Here is a 26550-nt window from a genome sequence, read left to right as displayed (position 1 = left end):
GACAAAGTCTTGCTATAATATATATGTATTTTTAGAGGCAAGGTCACACTCTGTCACCAAGGCTGGAGTGCAGTGGAGGAACACAGCTCATTGCAGCCTCAACCTCCTGAGTGCAAGTGATCCTCCCACCTCAGCCTCCCAAGTAGCTAGAACCACAGACACGAGCCACCACGCTCATTTAATTTTTAAATGTTTTGTAGAGATGGGCCAGGTGCGGTGCTCACACCTGTAATCTTAGCACTTTGGGAGGTCAAGTTGAGAAGATCGCTTGAGTGCAGGAGTTCAAAACCAGCCTGGGTAACATAGTGAGACCCCATCTCTACAAAAAACACAAAAATTAGCCAGGCCTGGTGGCCCCCGCCTGCAGTCCCAGCCACTGCGGGGGAGGGATGGGGGTGGAGACGCTTGAGCCTGGGAGGTGGAGGTTGCAGTGAACTGAGATTGTGCCACTGTAGTCCAGCCTGGGGGACACAGCAAGACCCTGTCTAAAACAAACAAACAAACAGTTCTTTGTAGAAACAGGGTAGCTACAACCAGCCACACTGCTCAGGCTGTCTTGAACTCCTGGCCTCAAGTGATCCTCCTGCCTCAGCCTGACAAACTGCTGGGATTACAGGTGTGAGCCACCACACCTGGCCTGATTTTATTTTTTACAGCAATAATTTATAAGTGTTTTAAAAATATACCTTTTTCTTTTTAAAACCAGGATTTGAACCTAGGTTTTCCGAGTCTAGAAGCCCACCTCATAACCATCAAATTCTTCCTGTGCATTCTGGTTTTATATTAATCAACAAATAGTGACCAAAATCTTTAATATACCATACAAGGTTCTTGGCACAATCTGATCCCTACAACCTCTATCTGTATCCCATGCTACTCTACTCCATGTTTTGACCACAAAAGCTTTCTTTCGCTTGCCTGAAACTATCATGCTTTTTCAGACTTTTGTGTATGCTCTCTCCTCACTCCTTTAAATAACAGATGAAGCCTATTCTTCACATTTTTAGCATAGTGCTTACTTTTTCTGGGAAACTAAGTTAGTTATTTCTATTATATACAGTACTCTTATAACTCTAAGTAACTCTTCATAATAGCACTTGGATGGTTAAAATCCATGACGGTAGGAAAAGTTTCTAGATTTATTCACCACTCTATCAATTTTAAGTACATGAAACATAATAATCTTCCAACAAATACTAATTGAAAAAATAAATGAATACATATTATATAACAAGTACTAGTGTAAGCTCCAATTAGAACAAGTTGAAAAACTGTTGCTGTCTCTGGGAACTCAGTGTGTCATGTCCTTCCCTACACAATCTCTTGAGGGCAGAAATTTTATCTTTCTCTTTATAATCTCTTCAAATCTCAGAATACAATCTTGTGAAAAAGTATGTGTTTAATTTTGCTGACCATGATACTAGAATTTGCTGGAATAGAAAGGCTAACCTATTCAAAAGCCTTTTTTGTTGTTGTTGAGACGAAGTCTTACTCTGTCATCCAGGTTGGAGTGCAGTGGTACAATCTAGGCTCACTGCAACCTCTGCTTCCCTGGCTCAAGCGATCCCCCCACCTCAGCCTCCCAAGTAGCTGGGACCACAGGCGTGCAACACCACCATGCCCAGCTAATTTATTGTATTTTTTGGTAAAGACGGGGTTTCACCATGTTACCCAGGCTGATGAAAGCCTTTTCTTGAAGCACATTTTAAAGATGACCCTTCCTAACATAAATGGTCAAGATGTCTCAAACTACAGTAAAGGCAGAAATCATCCTCCTTGTCAGTGTTTTAAAGCTTCAATAATTAAACTGCTATGACAGAGATATCAAAATAGACTGATAGAAAGGAATATAAAAATATTTGACATTTCACCAGGCCCCCAGCTTGGGGCGCCTTCCTTCCCCATGGCGGGACACCTGGCTTCGGATGCCTGCCTTCTTGCCCCCTCCAGGCGGTGTAGGTGATGGGCCAGGGGGGCCGGAGCCGGGCTGGGTTGATCCTCGGACCTGGCTAAGCTTCCAAGGCCCTCCTGGAGGGCCAGGAATCGGGCCGGGAGTTGGGTCAGGCTCTGAGGTGTGGGGGATTCCCCCATGCCCCCCGCTGTATGAGTTCTGTGGGGGGATGGCGTACTGTGGGCCTCAGGTTGGAGTGCGGCTAGTGCCCCAAGGCGGCTTGGAGACCTCTCAGCCTGAGGGCGAAGCAGGAGTCAGGGTGGAGAGCAACTCCGACGGCACCTCCCTGGAGCCCTGCACCGTCCCCCCCCTGGTGCCGTGAAACTGGAGAAGGAGAAGCTGGAGCAAAACCCGCAGGAGTCCCAGAACATCAAAGCTCTGCAGAAAGAACTCGAACAATTTGCCAAGCTCCTGAAGCAGAAGAGGATCACCCTGGGATATACACAGGCCGATGTGGGGCTCACCCTGGGGGTTCTGTTTGGGAAGGTGTTCAGCCAAACGACCATCTGCCGCTTTGAGGCTCTGCAGCTTAGCTTCAAGAACATGTGTAAGCTGCGGCCCTTGCTGCAGAAGTGGGTGGAGGAAGCTGACAACAATGAAAATCTTCAGGAGACATGCAAAGCAGAAACCCTCTTGCAGGCCCGAAAGAGAAAGCGAACCAGTATCGAGAATCGAGTGAGAGGCAACCTGGAGAATTTGTTCCTGCAGTGCCCGAAACCCACACTGCAGCAGATCAGCCACATCGCCCAGCAGCTTGGGCTCGAGAAGGATGTGGTCCGAGTGTGGTTCTGTAACCGGTGCCAGAAAGGCAAGCAATCAAGCAGCGACTATGCATAACGAGAGGATTTTGAGGCTGCTGGGTCTCCTTTCTCAGGGGTACCAGTGTCCTTTCCTCTGGCCCCAGGGCCCCATTTTGGTACCCCAGGCTATGGGAGCCCTCACTTCACTGCACTGTACTCCTCGGTCCCTTTCCCTGAGGGGGAAGCCTTTCCCCCGTCTCCGTCACCACCCTGGGCTCTCCCATGCATTCAAACTGAGGTGCCTGCCCTTCTAGGAATGGGGGACAGGGGGAGGGGAGGAGCTAGGGAAAGAGAACCTGGATTTTGTGCCAGGGCTTTTGGAATTAAGTTCTTCATTCACTAAGGAAGGAATTGGGAACACAAAGGGTGGGGGCAGGGGAGTTTGGGGCAACTGGTTGGAGGGAAGGTGAAGTTCAATGATGTTCTTGATTTTAATCCCACATCATGTATCACTTTTTTCTTAAGCCTGGGACACAGTAAAAAAAAAAAAAAAAAAAAAAATTGAAAAGACCCTAAGATCTAACAGTATATAAGAATTTAGGATGGTGGGGCGCCGTAGCTCACACCTGTAATCCCAGCACTTCGGGAGGCCGAGGTGGGAGGATCATCAGGTCAGGAGTTTGAGACCAGCCTGACCAATATGGTAAAAACCCGTCTCTACTAAAAATACAAAAAAATTAGCCAGGCATGGTGGTGTGGTGGTGTGCACCTGTAATCCCAGCTACTCAAGAGGAGAATCGCTTGAACCTGGGAGGCAGAGGTTGCAGTGAGCCGAGATTGTGCCACTGTATTCCAGCCTGGGCGACAGAGCGAGACTCCGTCTCAAAAAAAAAAAAAAAAAAGAAAAAAAAGAATTTAGTGCTGGGTGTGGTGAGTCATGCCTGTAATCCCAGTACTTTGGGAGGCCAAGGCAGGCGGATCACTTGAGGTCAGGAGTTCGAGACCAGCCTGGCCAACATGGGGAAACCCCGTCTCTACTAAAAATACAAAAATTAGCTGGGCATGGTGGCGCATGCTTGTAATCCCAGCTACTTGGGTGGCTGAGGCATGAGAATCACTTGAACCCAGGAGGTTGCAGTGAGCCAAGATTGCGCCACTGCATTCCAGCCTGGGTGACTCGGTCTCAAAAACAATAACAACAACAGCAACAACAAAAACTTAGTGTATGATAAATGTATCATTCCAAATAAGTTGGGAATGGCTAAACTAATCAATAGTACTGAAAGAAAATTAAACCTCTAACTCATAGCTAATATTCAGTATTACATAAGTGACATAAAGAGCTAAATATAAAAAAGCAAGATCTAGTCAATCACAACAGTGTAATTACATAAATTATGATATATTCCTACCACAGTATAAGGTAATTCTGTATGTTCTGATGACAAGCTCTCAGCATTAAAGAATACACAATGTACTGTTAATAGCGTTATCCATGGAGAGAAGAATGGGATGAGAGCAAGTGAGAGCACGTGAAAAGAGACTTTTACTTTTAAATCAGTAAACTACTAGTTTAATTAAATTATTTATTACCAGCGTGTATTGCTCCTGAAATTAAAAAATATAATCTCTAGAAAAAAGCAATTATTTTTATATAGGTGGATGGAAAAAAAAAAAACCCTCTCTATACAGGATTCACCAGGAGAGATGATAGAGAATATGAGTAAGAGTGAACATGCCACATTAAGAAAAGCCATTTATAAATGATGAACATTAAATTGGTTCATTAAAAAATATTAAATATGGGCCAGGCGTGGTGGCTCACGCCTGTAATCCCAGCACTTTGGGAGGCTGAGACGGGTGGATCACCTGAGGTCAGGAGTTCGAGGCTAGCATGGCCAACATGGTGAAACCTCGTCTCTACTAAAAATACAAAAATTAGCCAGGCATGGTGGCGCGCACCTGTAATCCCAGCTACTCAAGAGGCTGAAGCAGGAGAATCACTTGAACCCACGAGGTGGAGGGTGCAGTGAGTGGAGATCGTGCCATTGCACTCCAGGCTGGGTGACAGAGTGAAACTCCATCTCAAAAAATAAATAAATAAAAATAAGAATGGTTTATTGCCTGTGGCTTTGTTATTACATCTAAGAAATCACGGCCAAATTCAATGCTGTGAAGCTTTTGCCCTATATTTTCTCCTAAGAGTTTACAGTTTTATTTTTTTTTATTTATTTATTTATTTATTTTGAGACAAAGTTTTGCTCTTGTTGCCCAGGCTGGAGTGTGATGGTGCAATCTCGGCTCACTGCAACCTCTCCACCTCCCATGTTCAAGGGATTCTCCTGCCTCAGCCTCCTGAGTAGCTGGGATTACAGGCATGTGCCACCATGCCCAGCTAATTTTGTATTTTTAGTAGAGACGGGGTTTCTCCATGTTGATCAGGCCGGTCTCGAACTCCTGACCCTCAGGTGATCCAGCTGCCTCAGCCTCCCAAAGTGCTGGGATTACAGGCGTGAGCCACCATGCGTGGACTTTTTTTTTTTTTTTTTTTTTTTTGAGAAGGAGTCTCGCTTTGTCACCCAGGCTGGAGTGCAGTGGCGCAATCTCGGCTCATCACAACCTCCGCCTCCTGGGTTCAAGCAATTCTCCTGCCTCAGCCTCCCAAGTAGCTGGGATTACAGGCGCACACCACCACGCCTGGCTAATTTTTCTATTTTTAGTAGAGACAGGGTTTCACTATGTTGGTTAGGCTGGTCTTGAACTCCTGACCTCGTGATCCGCCCGCCTTGGCCTCCCAAACTGCTAGAATTACAGGTGTGAGCCACCACACCTGGCCAAGAGTTTCTGGTTTTAGATTTTACATTTATATCTTTGATCCATTTTGAGTTAGATTTTGTATATGGTTTAAAGTAAGACTACAACTTCATTCTTTTGCATGCAGATACCCAGTTTTCCCAGCATGATTTGTTAAAAAGACTGTCTTTTACCCCACTGAATGGTTTTGGCACCTTTGTCAAAAATCATCTGACCATGCATGCAAGGTTTTATTTCTGGGCTCTCTATTCTACTTCACTGGTCTATATGTCTCTCTTTATGCTACTACCATATGGTTTTGATTACCATAGCTTTATAGATAAAACAGACAATTGGACTTCATAGATATCAGAAATTTTTGTACGTCAAAAGACAGCATAAACAAAGTAAAAATGCAATCCACAGAATGGGAGAAAAGATTTGCTTATATGCCGGTTAAGAGAATAATATCCAGAATATATTGAGAACTGTTAAAACTCAACAACAAACCAAACAGCCCAATCAAAAAATTGAAAAAGCGATTGAGTAGACATTTCTCTAAAGATACATAAATGGCCAATAAGCGTATGAAAATATGTTTGTCACTAATCATTAGGGAACAGCAAATTAAAACTACAATGAGATACCCATCTCATACTCATTTGGATGGCTGCTATAAAAAAAATTGAAAATAGCAAGTGTTGGTGAGGATGTAAAGTAACTGAAATCCTTGTGCATTGTAACTGAAATCTTTGTGCATGCAAAATGGTATAGCCCTTCTGGAAAACAGTATGGCAGTTCCTCAAAAAATTAAAAATAGAAATGTCACATGATCCAGCAATTCCACTTCTGAGAATATACCCAAGGTTAAAGCAGGGTCTGAAAGAGGTATTTGTATACCCGCTGTCATAGCGGCATTACGGCATGGAAACACCCCAGGTATCCATCAATGGATGAATGGATAAGCAAAATGTGGTATGCACATAAAATGATCACAGAGCTCATATATCTCTATATTGGATAAAATACATAATATTTCTGGGCCTTGATTTCCTTTGTCTGTAAAGTGAGTGGGTTCAGAGTGGATTGTTACTTGCCCTTTGCTTCTTTTTTGTTTGTTTTTGAGACAGGGTCTCGCTCTGTCGCCCAGGTTGGAGTGCAGCGGTGCAATCTTGGCTCACTGCAGCCTCCTGGATTCAAGCAATTCTCCCTCCTCAGCCTCCTGAGTAGCTGGGATTACAGGAATGCGCTGCCACATCTAGCTAATTTTTATATTTTTAGTAGAGACAGGGTTTACCATGTTGGCCAGGCTGGTCTTGAACTCCTCACCTCAAGTGATCCATCCACCTCGGCCTCCCAAAGTGCTGGGATTACAGGTGTGACCCACTGCACCTAGCCTCTCTGATTCTTAATTATAACTTGTAAAAGCAATACATAAGAACAGTTTTTGAAAAGAAATGGTCTCATATAGTAAAAAATGAAAGGTTATAAGATGAAATAATTCAGCTATAGAGTTACATTACAGTTTTTCAAAGCTAGTTTCCTCTACTCAGATAATATGTTAAATGAGGAATTACCTTTTATTATTCTCTTGCTCTTCTTCCTCTGGTAATGGCTTCTGCTTTTTTCTGGTCTGTTCTTCCAATAGCCAACCTTTTCTCTTCAACCCCTTTTTATGTTCTGGGTTCAGATTTACACTCTGAACAACAGCCTCAATTACATCTGTAACTGTGTCAGGACTGAGGTGCAGTGCTGCTCCTTCCTCGCCTCTGTTCAATTCTGGGTTGACAAACTGAGCAGCCTGGAATGCTTGCATTGATACGACAGCCTGAAGGGGACATTTCCGAGGTCGACCTGGCCTACGTTTCACAAAGTTATTCCCTGTCCTGGCCTGCCTTTGAAGTTTTTTGGCTTTTAAGATTTTATTGACATGGTCTAGGTTTTTCTTTGTGGCCAAGATTTTGTCGTAATTGCACATTTTCCGAGCTTGGCGTTGCATAGCTTCCACTACACTTCTCTTGATATGATGCGGGGAACAGCTGCTTGTCAACTTTTCAGATAGGAGTGAGATGCTATTATTGCAAGAGTCACTTGCGACTGCAGGCACTAAAAGGCTGTCTGGTTTTCCCAGGGTTCGGTCCTTGCTGTGGCTACGGCCTGGACTGGAAGAAGGTGGTGCAGAGGCAGTTGCAATCACAGCATCAATACTTTTCTCCATGGGCTCTTGGTCCTCATTTTGTACCATCCGCTGCAGCAGACTATCCACAGAGTCATCCCCAGAAGCAACTAATCTTGGACTTCGAGAGGGAACTCCGTTTACTGAAAGAGACAATAGATCACACATAGACAAAATTGGACACGGCTAGTTATTTAAATAAGTTTTTACACAGATAAAAGGGAGTACTACTCTATTTTCCATAGCAAGATTACACATCATAGGTAAATTGATGGTTTACTTTCCTGAAAAAGGTTATTACAACAAGATAAAACCAAAGTTGGCCTGTATTTCTCTAATAATATGTAAATTTAAAAAGAACAACTCTCACTTTGAGGTAAGGATTAGAAAGAAAAAAATTTAATTCTTCAAAAATGAAGGTCAAAAATAAAAAATAAATAAAAAATAAATTAAGGTCCAGTTAAGCTAAGGGACTTAAATGTTGGATAAAGAGTGGGCACAGTGGCTCATGTCTGTAATCCCAGTATTCTGGGAGGCCAAGGCAGGAGGAATGCCTGAGCTAAGGAATTCGAGATCAACCTAAGGAACATAGCAAGAAGCTGTCTCTACAAACAATATAAAAAAATTAGCCAGGCATGCTGGCTCAAACCTATAGTCACAGCTATTTATGAGGCTAAGTTGGGAAGACTGCTTGAGCCTGGGAGGTCGAGGCTGCAGTGAGTCACTGCACTCTAATCAGGACGACAGAGCGAGACCCTGTCTCAAAAAATACTAATAATTTAAAAATCAGTTCAAAATAAGTCACTTCCCATGCTGCCTAGTTTACTACTATTATTCATGGGTCATACTTCTCCAAAGTTAATTAATGGATTTCTTATCTATATGACTTTTAAATGTGATAACTATACTAGATATTCCTTTATTAGCCTCAGGCATTCTAGATTCCAATATCATCAGACTGTGGAATTTTTCTCAAATTACCAATAACTTTCTTCAAATAATATCCAATAGCCTTGTCTAAATTTTTAAGACTTTTTTTTTTATTTTATCATCAACTCTGGCCTATAGACCCTTGTCTCAATTTGATACTTAAACATTTTCAGGCCAGGAACGGTGGCTCACACCGGTACTCTCAGCATTTTGGGAGGCTGAGGTGGAAGGATCACTTGAGGCCAGGAGTTCGAGACTAGCCTGGGCAACGTACTGAGACCCTGTCTCAACAAAAAATAAAAATTAGCCCAGTGTGGTTTCCTGTACCCGTAGTCCTATCTACTCAGGAGGCTGAGGCGGGTGGATTGCTTGAGCCATGGAGTTTGAGGCTGCAGTGAGCTATGATCACACCACTGCATTCCAGCCTGGATGACAGAGCAAGACCCTGTCTCTAGAAAAATAATAAAATTTTAAAAAAGTAAAAAATTTCAAACTCTCAGCTATATTTGATTTCATAATTCTTTAAAATCCTGCCTACACTATTTCTATAATATCCTTTGATTAACTTTCAATTACTTGCAACTCCATTGAATTTAACTGCGGAGGTCCTCAATACAGAGTACTTGTTATTTACCTTTTATACTTACTTTCCCACTGGGAACATGTTTATTCTCATAGTCTCAATTATCATCAGTATGTAAGTGACTTCTAAATATTCATACCAATCTTCAGTTTTATCTGAAAATTACCAAAACGAAAAATGACCCCTTCCTTTTCTCCAACCTTTAAATGCTATAGTTTTTAAAAACTTTCTAGTCTAAGCTTTTTTCCTGTCTGACTCTCTATTCTCTCTTTAGCAATTCTTTTAACTATCATCTATATTCTGATGACTACTGAATTTCTATCTTCTGAACAGACCTTTCTTCTAATTGTCTACTTTTGCATGTTTCACAGATTTCTCAAACTCATATTCACATCTCATTTCATTTTCGCTCCCTTCAAACTAGCTCCTCCATCCAGATTCCCTACATCAGTGAATGATACCATAAAGCTAACATTATGTATACTGACCATCCATCGTGTGGCAGGACGTTGGTTATCCAAGCTCAGGCCACATCATTTATTCTTGCTCCTTCACCCTCCCCACAAATCATAAAATTCTGTCTTCTGTTAGTTTAAACTCTTGAACCTGTCCACTTTCCTTTCTTCTACTACAGCCATCAAGACTAAGATAATGTTATCTCCCTGCCCTGAAGCAATAGTGTAATTCCTTGTGGGGCTATTAAAATATGTACATTAATCTCTTGAAGTTTCCCTATCAAGTTGTAGTCTAGTCCCTCTCTGCTGCCACTGAAGACTTGCCTTAGCAAAGAAATTCAATAGAAGAATGTGATGATTTCCAATGTTAGGTTAGAAAAGGTCTGTCTCTCTATCTCCACCCCCCACTCCCACCCCGGCCCCGCCACAAGCCCTTGGATTCAAGCTTCCAAGCTGCAAGGAAGCCCAAGCAATGAGTTGGCATACTGGCCAATAGATCCTGCTGAGGTCACAGCCAACAACCAGTATCAACCACCAGATATTTGAATAAAGAATCCTTTTTTTTTTTTTTTTTTTTTTTTGAGACGGAGTCTTGCTCTGTCACCCAGGCTGGAGTGCAGTGGCATGAACTTGGCTCACCGCAAGCTCCACCTCCCGGGTTCACAGCATTCTCCTGCCTCAGCCTCCTGAGCAGCTGGGACTACAGACGCCCAGCATCACACCTGGCTAATTTATTTTTGTATTTTTTAGTAGAGACGGGGTTTCACCATGTTAGCCAGGATGGTCTTGATCTCCTGACCTCATGATCTGCCCGCCTCGGCCTCCCAAAGTGCTGGAATTACAGGTGTGAGCCACTGCACCTGGCCTTTTTTTTTTTTGGAGACAGGGTCTCACTATGTTAACCAGGTTGGAGTGTAGTGGCACAATCTCAGCTCACTGCAACCGCCACCTCCCAGGCTCAAGCGACCCTCCCACCTCAGCCTCCTGAGTAGCTGGGACTACAGGCATGCACCAACATGCCCAGCTACTTTTTTGTATTTTTTGTAGAGATGGAGTTTTGCCATGTTGCCTAGGCTGGTCTCAAACTCCTGAGCTCAAATGATCTGACCACCTCAGCTTCCCAAAGTGTTGGGATTGCAGGTATGAGCCGCCTGCCTGACCAAACAAGGAATATTTTGAGATGACTTTACCTCACCACCATGTAGTTACAACCAAAGGAAGGGAATCCTGAGAAACTGTGAGATGATAACTGATTATTATTGTTTCATGACAGTAAGTTCAAGGTGCTTTGTTATGCAGCAATGGACAACTGAAACATTGTTCTTCCTGCTTCTACTTTCATCATCCTCCAACTCATTCTTTAGACAGCAGCCTGAGTGATCTTTAAAAAAAAAACACAAAGGCCCGGTAAAGGCAAGGTGGCTTACGCCTGTAATCCCAGCACTTTGGGAGGCTGAGGTGGGCGGATCAGGTCAGGAGTTTGAAACCAGCCTGGCCAACATGGTGAAGCCCCGTCTCTACTAAAAATACAAAAATTAGCTGGGTGTGGTCGCAGGCGCCTTTAATCCCAGCTACTTGTGAGGCTGAGGCAGGAGAATTGCTTGAACCTGGGAGGCAGAGGTTGCAGTGAGCCGAGATTGTGCTATGGCACTCCAGCCTGGGCGACAAGAGCAAGACTCCATCTCAAAAAAAAAAAACCTCACAAATTTTATCAGGTTTCAGCTTCTGCTTACAACTCTTAAAAAGGCTCTTACCACATAAAACAACTTCAAAATTATTATTACCTTTTCTTCTAGCATCAATCTCATATTATCTTAGACCCTAATTCTAGTAATAATAAACTTCAGTTCCTTAAACTCATCATGTTTTTTCTTGATTCAAGGCCTTTGAGTCTGCCTTTCTCTCTACCTGGAACAATCTTTCTCCACAAATTCATCTGCTTAATGACTATTCATTCTTTAGTTTACAGTGAGGACATAATTTCCTGAAACGTTATTTACCTGAGCAGGAAGCACCCTCTTCATTCTTAATTTAGGTCCCCTATTAAGAATTATCATAATACTTTCTCCTTTCCTAACACTAATCACACTTCAAATTAGTGGTTTAATGTATGTAATTCTCAAACAATGTTTGGTCCATTAACGCGGTGACTATATTCACCAAAATCACTTTTTATCTCCAATGACCAGGACATAATTCATTAACACGTAGTTGAAGAATGAATCCTGGGATCAAAATCTTGGAATTATTTTTATCTCCTCTATCCCTTCATCAACTACTCAGAGCTACCAATGCATTTAATCCATGAATATCAGTTTAAAAGAGAATCCTAAAATGGGTACACACTTTTGAAGCCTCCTTCCTGGGCCATTCACCTAGAGCTATTACTACCTCACACTTCATTTTTGAATTGTTCCTATCTTCACAAATTCTGGCCTGCCAATTTATGTTTCTTGGTAGTCTAGGACATGATGCTGCACACTATATTTTAGATGTAACTTATTTTCAAAATTAACTTCACTGTGGTAAAGTACCACATAAAATTCAATGCATGTTTTTTATATATACATTTTTGAGTTTTGAAAAATTTACCATGTAGCCATCATCATAACCAATATACAGAACATTTCTGTCACCCTAAAAAGTTATTGTGTGTCCTTTCCAAGAAAATAAATTGCCTGTCATCCACAGCCTCAGAGAAGAAACAACTGATCTGCTTCCTGTTATATATTAAGTTTGCTTTTCTAGAAGTTCATATACATGAAAAGAAAGAACATGTATTTTATTGTACGGCTTCATTCACACAGCATAAATCTGAGAATCATTCACATTGCCACATTTCTTTTTACTGTTCCTTTTTACTATTCACGTATTTCTTTTTACAACTGAATTATATGAATATACCACAATTTCTTTACATATTCACCTGGAAATCTGCATTGTTTCCAGTTTTTAGTCATAAAGAAAAAATATCCTATGAACATGTGTGCACATGACATTTTGTTTAAACATATTTTCATTTCTCTTGGGTGAATACCTAAGACTGGAATTACTAAATTTTTTTTTTTTTTTTTGCGACGGAGTCTCGCTCTGTCACTCAGGCTGGAGTGCAGTGGCGTGATCTTGGCTCACTGCAACCTCTGCCTCCCGGGTTCAAGTGATTCTCCTGCCTCAGGCTCCCGAGTAGCTGGGACTACAGGCACCTGCCACCATGCCTGGCTAATTTTTTTTTTTAGTAGAGAGAGAATTTCACCATGTTGGCCAGGCTGGTCTCGAATTCCTGACCTCAAATGATCCACCTGCCTTGGCCTCCCAAAGTCCTGGGATTACAGGTGTGAGCCACTGCAACCTGCCTAGAATTACTAAATCAACTAATTGTATGTTTAAGAAATTTTTAGAAAGTCATTGTTCTATTTTATAGTCCCATCATCAATGACTGAGTTAAAGATCCTATACATCCTCACCAAGACTTGGTATTATGCAGTCTTTTACATTTTAATCATTCTAATGGGTGTGTTCTCATTTATAAATTTAATTTGCATTTCCCTGATGTTGAGCATATTTTCATGAGCTTATTGGCAATTCATATGCATTCTTTTGAGAAAATTCTATTCAGATCTTTTGCCGATTATTTTTATTGGGTTCTTTTATTTTTTGGCTTACATTTTCATTTTCTTAAATAATGTTTTCTGTTTGTTTGTTTTCTGAGATGAAGTCTCGTTTTATCACCCAGGCCAGAGTACAGTGGTGCAATCTTGGCTCACTGCAACCTCCACCTCCCGGGGTTCACGGGATTCCTGTGCCTCAGCCTCCTGAGGAGCTGAGATTACAGGTGCCTGCCACCATGCCTGGCTAATTTTTGCATTTTTAGCAGAGATGGGGGTTTCACCATGTTGGCCAGGGTGGTTTTGAACTCCTGACCTCAAGTGATCTACCTGCCTCAGCCTTCTGAAGTGCTGGGATGACAGGCATGAGCCATCACAACCAGCCTTGTTTGTTTGTTCTTTAAAGGGACGGAGTCTGGCTCTGTTGTCCAAGCTGGAGTGCGATAGCAGAATCACAGCTCACTGCAGCATCCACCTCCTAGGCTCAAGGGATTCTTACATGTCAGCCTCCCACGTAACTGGGACTACAGGCATGAGACAGGACACTTGGCTAATTTTTCTTTTCTTTTTTTTTTTTTTTTAGAGACAGGGTCTCACTATGCTGCCCAGGCTGGTTTCCAACTCCTGGGCTCAAGTGATTATCCGGCCACATCCTCCCTAAGTGTTTTTTTTCATAGACAGAGTATTGCTTCAATGATCCTCTAGCCTCAGCCTCCCAAAGTGTTGAGCTTACAGGCATGAGCCACCAAGCGCAAGTCTAGCCTTAAATAATGTTTTTTTGAAAAGCAAAAGTCTTAAAGTTTGATAAAGTCAAATTTTTTTAAATGGTCCTTGCTTTTTATACTATTTAAGAAATCTTTGACCATCCCCCAAGGTCTTAAAGATTTTTTCCTATTCTTCTAAAAGTTTTATTATTTCCAAAATTTCATAGGGGTATATGATCTTTTTTGATTTAAATTTTTCATGTGGTATGAAACAGGGTCAGTGATCTTTTTATTCCATAACGATATCCAGTAGTTACAGTACCATTTGTTGAAAAGACTATCCTTGTCCCATTGAAATAGTCACATTTGTCAAAAATCAATTGAAAGTTAGCGGCGTTTCACTCTTGTTGCCCAGGCTGGAGTGCAATGGCGTGATCACTGCTCACTGCAACCTCCACCTCCCGGGTTCAAGCAATTCTCCTGCCTCAGCCTCCCGAGTAGCTGGGATTACATGCACCCACCACCATGCCCAGCTAATGTTTTGTATTTTTAGTAGAGATGGGGTTTTGCCATGTTGGCCAGGCGGGTCTTGAACTCCTGACCTCAGGTGATCTGCCCACCTCAGCATTCCAAAGTGCTGAGATCACAGGGGTGAGCCACTACACCCGGTCTAAATTTCATTTTTAATAATTAAAAAAAAATAAGCCACGAAGTGTCTGTCGCCCAGGCTGGTCTTTAACTTCTGGGCTCAAGTGATCTTCCTGCAGTGGCCTCCGAAAGTGCTGCGATTATGTGTGAGCCACCATGGCTGGCCTCTATGTAAATTTTAGAATCAGTCTGCCAGTTTATATTAAAATCCTGTTGCAACTGTATTGAGTCCACTGACTCTACAGAGTGATCTGGAGAAAGGTGACATCTCAACAATAATGAGTCTTTCAAAAATGCCTCTGACATATCTCTCCCACTTATTCTTCAATTTTTCTCAAAAAGACTTTGTATTTTTTTAATTTTTTGTGATTTAATTTTAATTTTAGTGAGTACATAGATTGTGTGTGTGTGTGTGTGTGTGTACATTTTTTATTTTTTATTTTTTCCCTAAGGGACATGGTCTCACTGTTACCCACACTGGTCTGAATCTCCTGGCCCCAAATGATCTTCCTGCCTCATTCCCCCATGTTGCTAGGACTACAGGCATGAACCACTGGGCCTACACTGTACTTTTTTTTTTTTTTTTTTGGTATTTTTAGTAGAGACGGGGTTTCACCATGTTGGCCAGGCTGGTCTAGAACTCCTGACCTCAAATGATCCATCTGCCTCGGCCTCCCAAACTGCTGGGATTACAGGCGTGAGCCACCGCACCCGGCCACTGTACTTTTTATTATACAGATCCCGTACATGTTTTTCTAAATTTATGGTTAAGACTTTAATGGCTTTTAATACAACTGTAAATAGTATTATTTATATTTCAAATAATTAATTAATTTTTTTTTTTTTTGAGACAAGGTCTTGCTCTCATCCAGGCTGGAGTGCAGTGGCATGATCTTGGTTCACTGCAACCTCCACCTCCCGGGTTCAAGCAATTCTCATGTCTCAGCCTCCCGAGTAGCTGAGACTACAGGTGTGCGCCACCATGCCCGGCTAATTTTTGTAATTTTTGCAGAGATGGGGTTTCACCATGTTGCCTAGACTGGTCTGGAACTTCTGGGCTCAAGCGATCCACACACTTCTGTCTCCCAAAGTGCTGGTATTACAGGTGTGAGCCACCATGCCTGGCTACATTTCAGTTTCTTTTTTTTTTTTTCTTTTTTCTTTTTTTTTTTTTTTTTTGAGACGGAGTCTCGCTCTGTCGCCTAGGCTGGAGTGCAGTGGCGCGATCTCGGCTCACTGCAAGCTCCGCCTCCTGGGTTCACACCATTCTCCTGCCTCAGCCTCCCCAGCAGCTGGGACTACAGGCGCCTGCCACCGCGCCCGGCTAATTTTTTTTGTATTTTTAGTAGAGACGGGGTTTCATCGTGGTCTCGATCTCCTGACCTCGTGATCCGCCCGCCTTGGCCTCTCAAAGTGCTGGGATTACAGGCGTGAGCCACTGCGCCCGGCGCTACATTTCAGTTTCTAATTGTTCACTGTATGTAGAAATACAATGATTTCTATATGTTGAGCTTAAACACACAGAAATTGTACTGTTAAACTCATTTATTAAGTTCCAGCAACTTTTTAACAAATTCCTTGGGAATTTTCTGCAAATTGTATTATTTCTGAATAAGACATTAAGACTTCCCTATAATGCTGAATAAAAGTAGTGGACATCTATACCTTTTCCCCAATCTTAGGGAGGAAGCTTTCAGTCTTTCAACATTAAGTGTTAGGTTAGCTGTAGGTTTTTCTGCAAACACCCTGTAATGGGTTGAGCAAATACTATTCTAGTCTTATTTTCTAAGAGCTTTTTTTTAAAAATCATGAATGGATGTCAAATTTTGTCAAATATGTTCCCTTAATCTACTTAGACAATTAGGTGATTTTTCTCATGTTTTTCTTAAAAAATATTAATTTATTAATTGATTTGAGACTGGGTTATGAGACTGGCTAATTTTTATATTTTTGGTAGAGACGGGGTTTCACGTGTTGCTCAAGGCTGGTCTCGAACTCCTGAGCTCAGGCAATCCGCATGCCTCAGGCTCCCAAAGTGACAGGATTACAGGAGTGAACCACCACACTCAGCCTTGTTACTGCCTGTCTTTTGGGTATAAACAATTTTACCTGGGGTGAGATGATATCTCATTGTAGTTTTGATTTGCATTCCTTTGATAATCAATGATGTTGAATACCTATGCCTGTTGCCATTTGTAGCATCTTCTTTTGAGAAATATCTCTTCAGTCTTTTGTCCATTTTTTAAACAGATTATTAGACTTTTACCTATAGAGTGGTTTGAATTTACATATTCTGGTTATGAACACTTTGTTGAATGTGTAGTTTGCAAATATTTTCTCCCATTCTGTGGGTTGTCTCTTCACTTTATTGATTGTATACTTTGCTGTGCAGAAGCTTTTTTACTTGATTTGATCACATTTATCCGTATTTGTTTGGCTGCCTGTGCCTGTGGGGTATTGCTCATAAATTTTTGTTTAGATCAATATCCGGAAGAGTTTTCCCAATGTTCTCTTATAGTAGTTTCATACTTTTGAGATCTTAGATTTAAGCCTTTCATCCATTTTGATTTCAGTTTTTGTATGTGCTGAGAGACAGGGGTCAAGTTTTTCTTTTGCATATGAATATCCAGTATTCCCAGCACTATTTATTGAAGAGACTTTATGCTCTTGGGACCTTTGTCAAAAATAAGTTCACTGTAGGTGTGTGGATTTGTTTCTGGGTTCTCTCTCCTGTTCCACTGGTCTATGTGTCTATTTTTATGCTAGTACCATGCTGTTTTGGTTATCATAGCTCTGTAGCATAATTAAAGTCAGGTAAAGTTATTTCTCCCTTTCAGCTTAGAAATAGCTTTGGCTATTCTGGGCTAATTTTTATTTTTCTTTTCGTTTTGTTGTTGTTGTTGTTGTATTGAGATGGGTCTTGCCAAGGTGCTCAGACTAGCCTCAAACTCCTTGGCTTAAGTAGTCTTTTCCCTGCCTCAGTCACCCAGGTAGCTAAGACTTCAGGCACAGGGGTGCCACACCACCCAACTTTCACTTTCTTCTTTTTTGAGACGGAGACTCGCTCTGTCACCCAGGCTGGAGTGCAATGGTGCGATCTCAGCTCACTGCAACCTCTGCCTCCCAGTTCAAGCAATTCTCCTGCCTCAGACTCCTAAGTAGCTGGGATTACAGGTGCGCGTGACCACGCCCAGCTAATTTTTGTATTTTTTTAGTAGAGACTGGGTTTCACCATGTTGGTCAGGCTGGTCTCAAACTCCTGACCTGGTCATCTGCCCGCCTCGGCCTCCCAAAGTGCTGGGATTACAGGCGTGAGCAACTGCGCCCAGCCCACTATCTTCTTTCTAATGCAGGTTTTACTTGCTCTTCTTTTTTCAGCTTCCTAAAGGTGAGAACTGACGTAGATAGATCTTTGGTGTTTAATAATCTCAGCTATAAATATTCTTAGATTATCCCACAAATTTCTATGTGTGTGTGTGTGTGTTTTTTTTTTTAAACGGAGTCTCGCTTTGTCGCCAGGCTGGAGTGCAGTGGCACAATCTCGTCTCACTGCAACCTCCACCTCCCGAGTTCAAGTGATTCTCCTGCCTCAGCCTCCCAAGCAGCCGGGACTACAGGCATGTGCCACCACGCCCAGCTAATTTTTTTGTATTTTTAGCAGAGATAGGGTTTTACCATGTTGGCCAGGATGGTCTCAATCTCTTGACCTCATGATCCACTCGCCTTGGCCTCCCAAAGTGCTGGGATTACAGGCGTGAGCCACCACGCCCAGCCCTATGTGTCTTTCATTTTTATTCATTTCAAAGTATTTTCTGATTTCATTTTTGGGGATTCATCTTTTACTTATTAATTAATTAGAAGTGTGTTATTTAATTTCCACATATTTAGAGAATTTCATAACTTGTATTACTGAATTCTAATTTAATTCTGTTGTGGTCTGAAAATATATTCTGCATGAGTTTAATCTTTTAAAACTTATCAAGACATTTGATTACCCAGAATAGGATGGTATCTTGGTATAATTCCACACGCACTTCAAAAGAATATGAGAAAAATGTGGTTGTTTTTTTTTTTTGAGACAGAGTCTCGCTCTATCACCCAGGCTGCAGTGCAGTGGCGCAATCTCGGCTCACTGCCAGCTCTGCCTCCCGGGTTCACGCCATTCTCCTACCTCAGCCTCCTGAGTAGCTGGGACTACAGGCGCCCGCCACCATGCCTGGCTACTTTTTTGTATTTTTGGTAGAGACGGGGTTTCACCATGTTAGCCAGGATGATCTCGATCTCCTGACCTCGTGATCTGCCCGTCTCAGCTTCCCAAAGTGCTGGGATTACAGGCGTGAGCCACTGCTCCCAGCCGAGAAAAATGTGTTTTATATTTTCCCATTGGTTGACAATTTCTGGCACTCTTTACTCCTTTGGTAGATCCATGTTTCTACCTACTATGTTTTCTTTCTATCTGAAGAACGTCCTTTAGTGTTTCTGCTACTGTAGGTCTACTGGCAACAAATTCTTTAAACTTTTCTTTTTCTGATAATGTTTATCTTGCCTCCATTTTTGAAAGATATTTTTGCTGGTTAACGAATTTTAAGTTGACAGATGTTATTTTTCCTTTCCACATTTAAAGACATCATTCCATTGTGTTTTGGCTTGTAAAATTTCTGACAATATGTCTGCTGAATAGTTGTTACTGTGTTCCTCTGTATGTGTTTGTATGTATGTGTTTTTAATTTTCTTTCTGCTGGTTAATTTTAAGATTTTCTCTTTACAATCGTTTTCCAGAAATTTGGTAATAATGTCCTTTAATATGTCTATGTATGCTGTCAGTGTGTTTATCCTACGTGGGATTCGTAGAGTTTCATCGATCTGTGGGATATAGTTTTAATGAAAGTGTGAAAGAAATATTAAACATTATTTCTTCAACTGCTATTCCCAATTTGTTCTTTATGAGACTCTATCCCATGTATATTAGCCCTCTTGATATTGTACCACAGGTCACTAAAGTTTCATTCATTTTTTTGGTCAATCTTTTATTCCACTCTGTACTTCATTTTGGATAACTATTAAGTGTTTGGATTTTGTTGTCTTCCTTTAAAAAATGTTGAAGTTGAAAAAACTGGAACATTTGTACACTGTTGATGGGAATGTAAAATGGCACACCATTGTGGAAAACAGTAGGACAATCCATCAAAAAATTAAAAATAGAATTACCATATAATCGAGGAATTCCACTTCTGGGTATATACCAAAAAGAACTGAAAGCAGGGTCTGGAAGAGGTATCTGCTCACCATTGCTCATAGCAGTATTATTCACAAATGGCCAAGGTTGGTAGCAACCCAAGTAACCATTTATAAACAAATAACAATAAACAAAATGTGGTAAAACATACAAAGGAATATTATTCAGCCTTTAAAGGGAAGGCAATTCTGACACATGCTAAAAAATGGATAAACCCTGTCTGGGCGCAGTGGCTCACACCTGTAATCCCAGCACTTTGGGAGGCTAAGGCGGGCGAATCACCTGAGGTCAGAAGTCTGAGACCAGCCTGACCAGCATGAAGAAACCCTATCTCTACTAAAAATACAAAATTAGCTTGGCATGGTGGCACATGCCTGTAATCCCAGCTACTCGGGAGGCTAAGGCAGGAGAATCACATGAACCCAGGAGGTAGAGGTTGCAGTGAGCTGAGATCTCTCCATTGCACTGCAGCCTGGGCACCAAGAGAAAAACTCCACCTCAAAAAAAAAAAAAAGAAAGAAAAGAAATAAAAATAAATAAAAAATAAACCCTGAGGAACTTATGCTCTAAGTTAAGTAAGCCAGTCACAAAAAAACAAACACCGTATGGTTCCACTTTAGTGGGTGATTGCCAGGGACTGAAAGGACAGGGGAATATGAAGTTCTTATTTAATGGATACAGAGTTTCAGTTTTGCAAGATGAAAAAAGTTACGGAGATTGGTTGCACAATAATGTAAATGTACTTAACACTAGTGAATTAACTGTACACTTAGAAATGGGGAGTCTAGGCAGGCGCGGTGGCTCACACCCGTAATCACAGCACTTTGGGAGGCCAAGGCCAGCGGATCACCTGAGGTCAGGAGTTCAAGACCAGCCTGGCCAGCATGGCAAAACCCCATCTCTACTAAAAATACAAAAATTAGCTGGCGTGGTGGTGGACACCTGTAATTCCAGTTACTTGGAGGCTGAGGCAGGAGAATCGCTTGTACTTGGAATCCAGCCTGGGCGACAGGAGCGAGACTCTGAAAAAAAAAGAAAAGAAATGGGGAGTCTAGCTCCATCTCCTAGGCTGGAGTGCACTGGTGTGATCTCAGCTCACGGCAGCCTCCGCCTCCAAGTTCATACGATTCTCTTGCCTCAGCCTCCTGAGTAGCTGGGACTACAGGCATGTGTCACCATGGCCGGCTAATTTTTATATTTTTAGTAGAGATGGAGTCTCACCATGTTGGCCAGACTAGTCTTGAACTCCTGACCTCAGGTGATCCGCCTGCCTCGGCCTCCCAAAGTGCTGGGATTACAGACGTGAGCCATTGCACACGGCTTTAGAAATGGTTAAGATGGTAAATTTTTTTTTTTTTTTTTTTTTGAGACAGTCTCACTCTGTCACCCAGGCTAGAATGCAGTGGCATGATCTTGGCTCACTGCAACCTCCACCTCCTGGGTTCAAGCGATTCTCGTGCCTCAGCCTCCCGAGTAGCTGGGATTACAGGCACCCGCCATCACACCTGGCTAGTTTTTGTATTTTTAGTAGAGACGGGGTTTTGCCATGTTGGCCAGGCTGGTCTCCAACTCCGGACCTCAGGTGATCTGCCCACCTCGGCCGCCCAAAGTGCTGGGATTACAGGCGTGACCGACTGCGTCCTGCCGGTAAATTTTATATTGTCTGTATTTTGCCACAATTTAAAAAAATTTTTGTTTTTTCACAATTAAAATGTTTTTAAATGTTGAACTTTGTTTTAAAAATCAGTTATTTGTAGAACAGTTTGACAGTTTGATTCCTTGAATCCTGTTTTAAATCATTACTAGGGTCTAGTGTAATCTTCATTCCAGAGATACTTTAGCCCTGCTAAGGTGTAACCTTTTTTTTTTTTTTTTTCCTTTTTGAGACAGAGTCTTGCTCTGTTGCCCAGGCTGGAGTGCAGTGGTGTAATCTTGGGTTTACAACCTCTGCCTCCTGGGTTCAAGCAATTCTCCTGCCTCAGCCTCCCAAGTAGCTGGGACTACAGGTATGCGTGACCATGTCTGGCTAATTTTTATGTGTTTTTAGTAGAAATGGGGTTTTGCCATGTTGGCCAGGCTGCCCTCGAACTCCTGGCCTCAAGTGATCTACCCGCCTTGGTCTCCCAATGTGCTGGGATAACAGGTGTGAGCCACCACGTCTGACCAAGATGTAATCTTTATGGGGGCCTTCATAATTGTCCCCAAGGACTCTACAGTTGGTAGTCAGAGTTCAAATGTCTCATGCCACATGTAAACCTTAGGAATTTTTCATATACAACTCCCTAGTTTTTCTTAGGCCATTTTTTTGGAGTTTCACTCTATGCAAGGAGGGCCTAGTAGCCAGCAAAGATTTAAGACTACTCATCACATGTGGCTAAACAGGCCAGGCACAGTGGCTCAGGCCTGAAATCCCAGCACTCTGGGGGGCCGAGGCAGGCAGATCATCTGTGGTTAGGAGTTCGAGATCAGCCTGGCTAACATGGCAAAACCCTGTCCCTACTAAAAATACAAAACTTAGCCAGGCGTGGTAGCACACACCTATAGTCCCAGCTACTGTGGAGGTTGAGTCAGGAGAATCACTTGAACCCGGGAGGCAGAGGCTGCAGTGAGCCATGATCATGCAACTGCACTCCAGTCTGGGTGACAGAGCAAGACTCCATCCCATAAAAAAGAAAAAAATGTGGCTAAATGCCTTTGCAATCTTTTTTTATGCTTTACCACTATACTCCGTCTCCCTTGTATATGACCTAATTCTCATTCCATACCGTCATAATAATGGCAGGAGGGCCAACGGTAGCAACAGTAACAACAGAAGTTACCATTTATGGCTGGGTGCAGTGGCTCACGCCTCTAATCCCAGCACTTTGGGAAGCCAAGGCAGGTGGATCACCTGAGGTCAGCAGTTCAAGACCAGCCTGGCCAACATAGTGAAACCCCATCTCTACTAAAAATATAAAAATTAGCTGGTGTGGTGGTGCACATCTGCAGTCCCAGCTACTTGGGAGGCTGAGGTAGCAGAATCACTTGAACCCGGGAGGCAGAGGCTGGAGTAAGCCAAGATTGCACCATTGCACTCTAGCCTGGGCAACAGAGGGAGACTGTGTGTCAAAAAAAAAACAAAAACAAAAAGGCCGGGCACAGTGGCTCACGCCTGTAATCCCAGCACTTTGGGAGGCTGAGGCGGGCAGATCACGAGGTCAGGAGATCCAGACCATCCTGGCTAACACGGTGAAACCCCGTCTCTACTAAAAATACAAAAAGAAATTAGCGGGGCGTGGTGGCAGGCGCCCGTAGTCCCAGCTACTCGGGAAGCTGAGGCAGGAGAATGGCATGAACCTGGGAGGCGGAGCTTGCAGTGAGCCGAGATCGCACCACTGCACTCCAGCCTGAGCGACGGAGCAAGACTCCATCTCAAAAAATAAGAGAAGTTACCATTTACTCAAAAACTAATTCAGTGATAAGAATTTCTTATCCACTTACTCTAATTCCCACTAGTCTGCAAGATAAATAGAAGTAGTAGCCTCATGTTACAGATAAGAAAGCCATGGGTTGAATGGTTTATGTAACTTCCACAAGGTTACACGATATTGCTAAATGTGAATCAACTAGATCTAAGTCAAAAGTACATAGTTTTCCCATTACATCAAAATGCCTTCTCCTCTTCTCCCACTTACCTCTTTAGTCATGGCATATGTATGATGTCTTTTAAACCTCAATACAAAGATTATGGAAGCATTTTCTGATTAACTTTCCATCATTTCAGCATTCGGTTATGTGTAGAATAATACTATACAGGTCAGGAGTGGTGGCTCACGCCTGTAATCCCAGCACTTTCGGAGGCCGAGGTGGGCGGATTACTTGAGGTCAGGAGTTCGAGACCAGCCTGGCCAACATGGTGAAACCTCGTCTCTAGTAAAAATACAAAAATTAGCCAGGCGTGGTGGCACATGCCTATAATCCCAGCTACAAGAGAGGCTGAGGCAGGAGAATCGCATTAACCCGGGAGGTGGAAGTTGCAGTGAGCTGAGATCGCGACACTGCACTCCAGCCTGGGTGACAAGAGCGAGACTCTGTCAAAAATAATAAATAAATAAATAAATAAATAAATAAATTTATGTAAAATCACTAGCATATTTTATTGTTGCTCTCAAGATAAACTGATCTTAACATAAGTTCCTTGGTATTATGAAATGTCTCTTATAGTCTTTTGGCTTAAAATAGTAGTTGAATTTGGTAGCCTGAATATAATAGTTGCTCAGTAATAAAATTATAAAAGAACTACCTCTCTCATCAATGTAACAATATTTGTAAACCAGCTATAAAAAGACGAAATGATTCCGTGAAACACTATTGAAGGGATTTATGTTCTCTAGAATGTGAAAATTACCATGGATTTGTGTCCTAATTATAAAAATCTTCAGTTATGTCAAATACCTGAGAAATGAGCAGAGAGACATAAATATCTTAAAAGCTACAAATATTTAAAAAAAGACCTCTAAGAGAGATGTAAACTTTAACAGAGTATTTGCAAATACTCATTTCAGAAATGAAAATAGTTATTCTCATATTACATCCTAAAGATCTAATAAGATATTAAAAACCTCCAGAAAAGGCTTAGATTGTACTCATCAATAATAATTTTGTTACTATGGGTTCCTGATATGCATAATAAAGACTACAGATTTCAGTAAAATCATATACTGTTAGTATATTATCCCTTTGGATTTATCTCAAAAACAGGGAATTTAGTTCAAGGATGGGCCTTGAGGCATCTTATCCAAAATGCAAATTGCTTTTTGTTTCTACAGTTGTTTACATACCTCAGTTTACTAAACAGATGGTTTCTAGAGGTATGGTATTCCTTTGACTATACCTAGAAGGTTAGGACATGATTCTGGTTTACTTCTTTGCCTTTAAATTGCAAAATAAAGGCTGTCATTCCCTGTGTTGCTACAATATATGAGAAAGCTAGGTCAACCAAAATTGTGAATACAGTGATTTTGAAAGCTCAGGTTTATATTTAATGGCAATTCTCTAGAGTATTTGCATTTGGCTCTGCAATGCAACTGGGAACATTACAAACCTATGACAAATTTTATTTTAACTTTTTTCTGGGTCTGACAAACAATATAAATCTGTAGGAGAGGCAGAGAATTAGTAAGAGCTTGTGGTCAGGAACTCCTTTTTCTTCCTCCTTCCAAAGCCAAAACTAAAACAAGAAACTGTCCTTTTCTATGATAGGTTTATTTCTATTTTCCCGTACATTGTTAAGTGTCACCTTTTGGGGGTTCCAACTTTATGCATATGTGGTTTTTTGTTCTACTAGAGTCCTAGGCTCTGTCTTTTGTCTCTTGCAGCTGGATGTGTTCCAATTACCAGACTCCCAGCCACCAGGGATCAAGCAGATGTCAAGCAGCTCTGATGCTCTTTATCTCTGTTGAATTGAACTTTCTGAAGTTTCTGGTTTCCTATTTAGTTACTTCAAAGTTCAGTCATACTGTAAGAAATGTTGTCCATGTATTTTTAGGTTTTAGGTAACAAGGTATTTGCTTGCTCTGCACACCTAATCTACCACATTGCTGGAAATAAAGAGCTCTAATTTATTTCAATGCCACCTGAATTTTAAGTCTCCTTTCCCTCTTTCAAGCTCCAAACTTTCACATTCTCAGACTATTTTTTCTTATTTTCTCAATCATTTGACACTTTCTGATCGAACTCTTCTTGATCTCTTTGTGACATCTAATGTTGACTAATCTATTCCATTCTGAAGTCTTGTTTAGGCTTCTGTGACATATACAGTTTGATGTTTCTTATTTAAGTGTCCTTCACTAAACAACTTTTCTTCCACTTCCCTCCAAAATGCTCGAGTTTCTTAGGTCTCCGTCCCCATCACCTCACTTAACACATTCTCCCTGGATGATCTCTTTCACTGCCAAATTCAAGTTCATATATATACTGGTAGATCTCTACCACAGATGTCTCTAAAAGTATAAACCACTGCTTCTAACGGTCTATTCAATATCTCTACCTAAATAGGCCAAAGACAGTCCAAATTCAATATATCCAAATCTGAAGCCCTTATCTACTCCGTCTGCATGCATTTGTCACACTCCATTCTTCATATTGTAATGTTGTAGCATTTTTTTAACATACACATATGATAGACTATAATATTACTTATAAATATTTGCTATCCACCCCCCACCGCCAAAAGGATTATACTTTCTAGTCCCATTGACACAAGACTTAACCACATGACTTGCTTTGGCACTGAAACTGAGAAGTAACATTTAATGCAGAAATTTTAATAGCCAGTTAGTGCTTTACTATGGCCCTTTCCCCTCTGCCAGAAGACAAGCAACATTCAAGGTACAGGTTCTCTGTTAGCCGGGGTCCTAGAGGGAAGGCAACATGGAGTGGACTCTTGATGGTCACACAGCATGAACAAAAAATAAGCCTTTGTTGTTTTAAGCCTCTGAGATTTGGGGATCATTTTTTAACACTGCAAGACCTATCCTATTCTTACTGATAGAGCATATCAAATAATTTATCTTCCTTGTTAGAAATTGTTCAGTAGCTCCCAATTGCATGTACAAAGAAGTTCCAACTCCTCTGAATGAAAAAAACATACCATATATGATATAGTCCCCATTATTGCTTTTACAACCTCCTTTTCCAACCACCATCACCACCACTTATGTACATTAGTCATATCCAACAATGGGTTAT

The 26550-nt window shown here is 41.7% G+C and overlaps 1 protein-coding gene and 1 pseudogene across 15 annotated transcripts in view; one reads left to right on the top strand and one right to left on the bottom strand.

The window, feature by feature from the left end:
- The window catches only part of ASH1L (ASH1 like histone lysine methyltransferase), a 228048-nt gene that overhangs the window by 96098 nt on the left and 105400 nt on the right, over window positions 1–26550 (bottom strand). For all 15 annotated transcript variants that reach the window (XR_010157608.1, XR_010157610.1, XR_010157609.1 and 12 more), the window contains one exon: window positions 7062–7803. Coding sequence is in view for 12 of the 15 variants with exons in the window: in XM_054672121.2 (XP_054528096.1) it covers window positions 7062–7803 (742 nt within the window). In the remaining 3 variants the exon portion in view is untranslated. The remainder of the gene's footprint in view (window positions 1–7061; window positions 7804–26550) is intronic.
- Window positions 1904–2988, top strand: LOC741863 (POU domain, class 5, transcription factor 1-like; annotated as a pseudogene).

The sequence above is a fragment of the Pan troglodytes genome, chromosome 1 (assembly GCF_028858775.2).
Source record: "Pan troglodytes isolate AG18354 chromosome 1, NHGRI_mPanTro3-v2.0_pri, whole genome shotgun sequence".
NCBI lineage: Eukaryota > Metazoa > Chordata > Mammalia > Primates > Hominidae > Pan > Pan troglodytes.
Note: the sequence above shows the minus strand (reverse complement) of the source record. Positions and strands in the feature narration are given on the sequence as shown.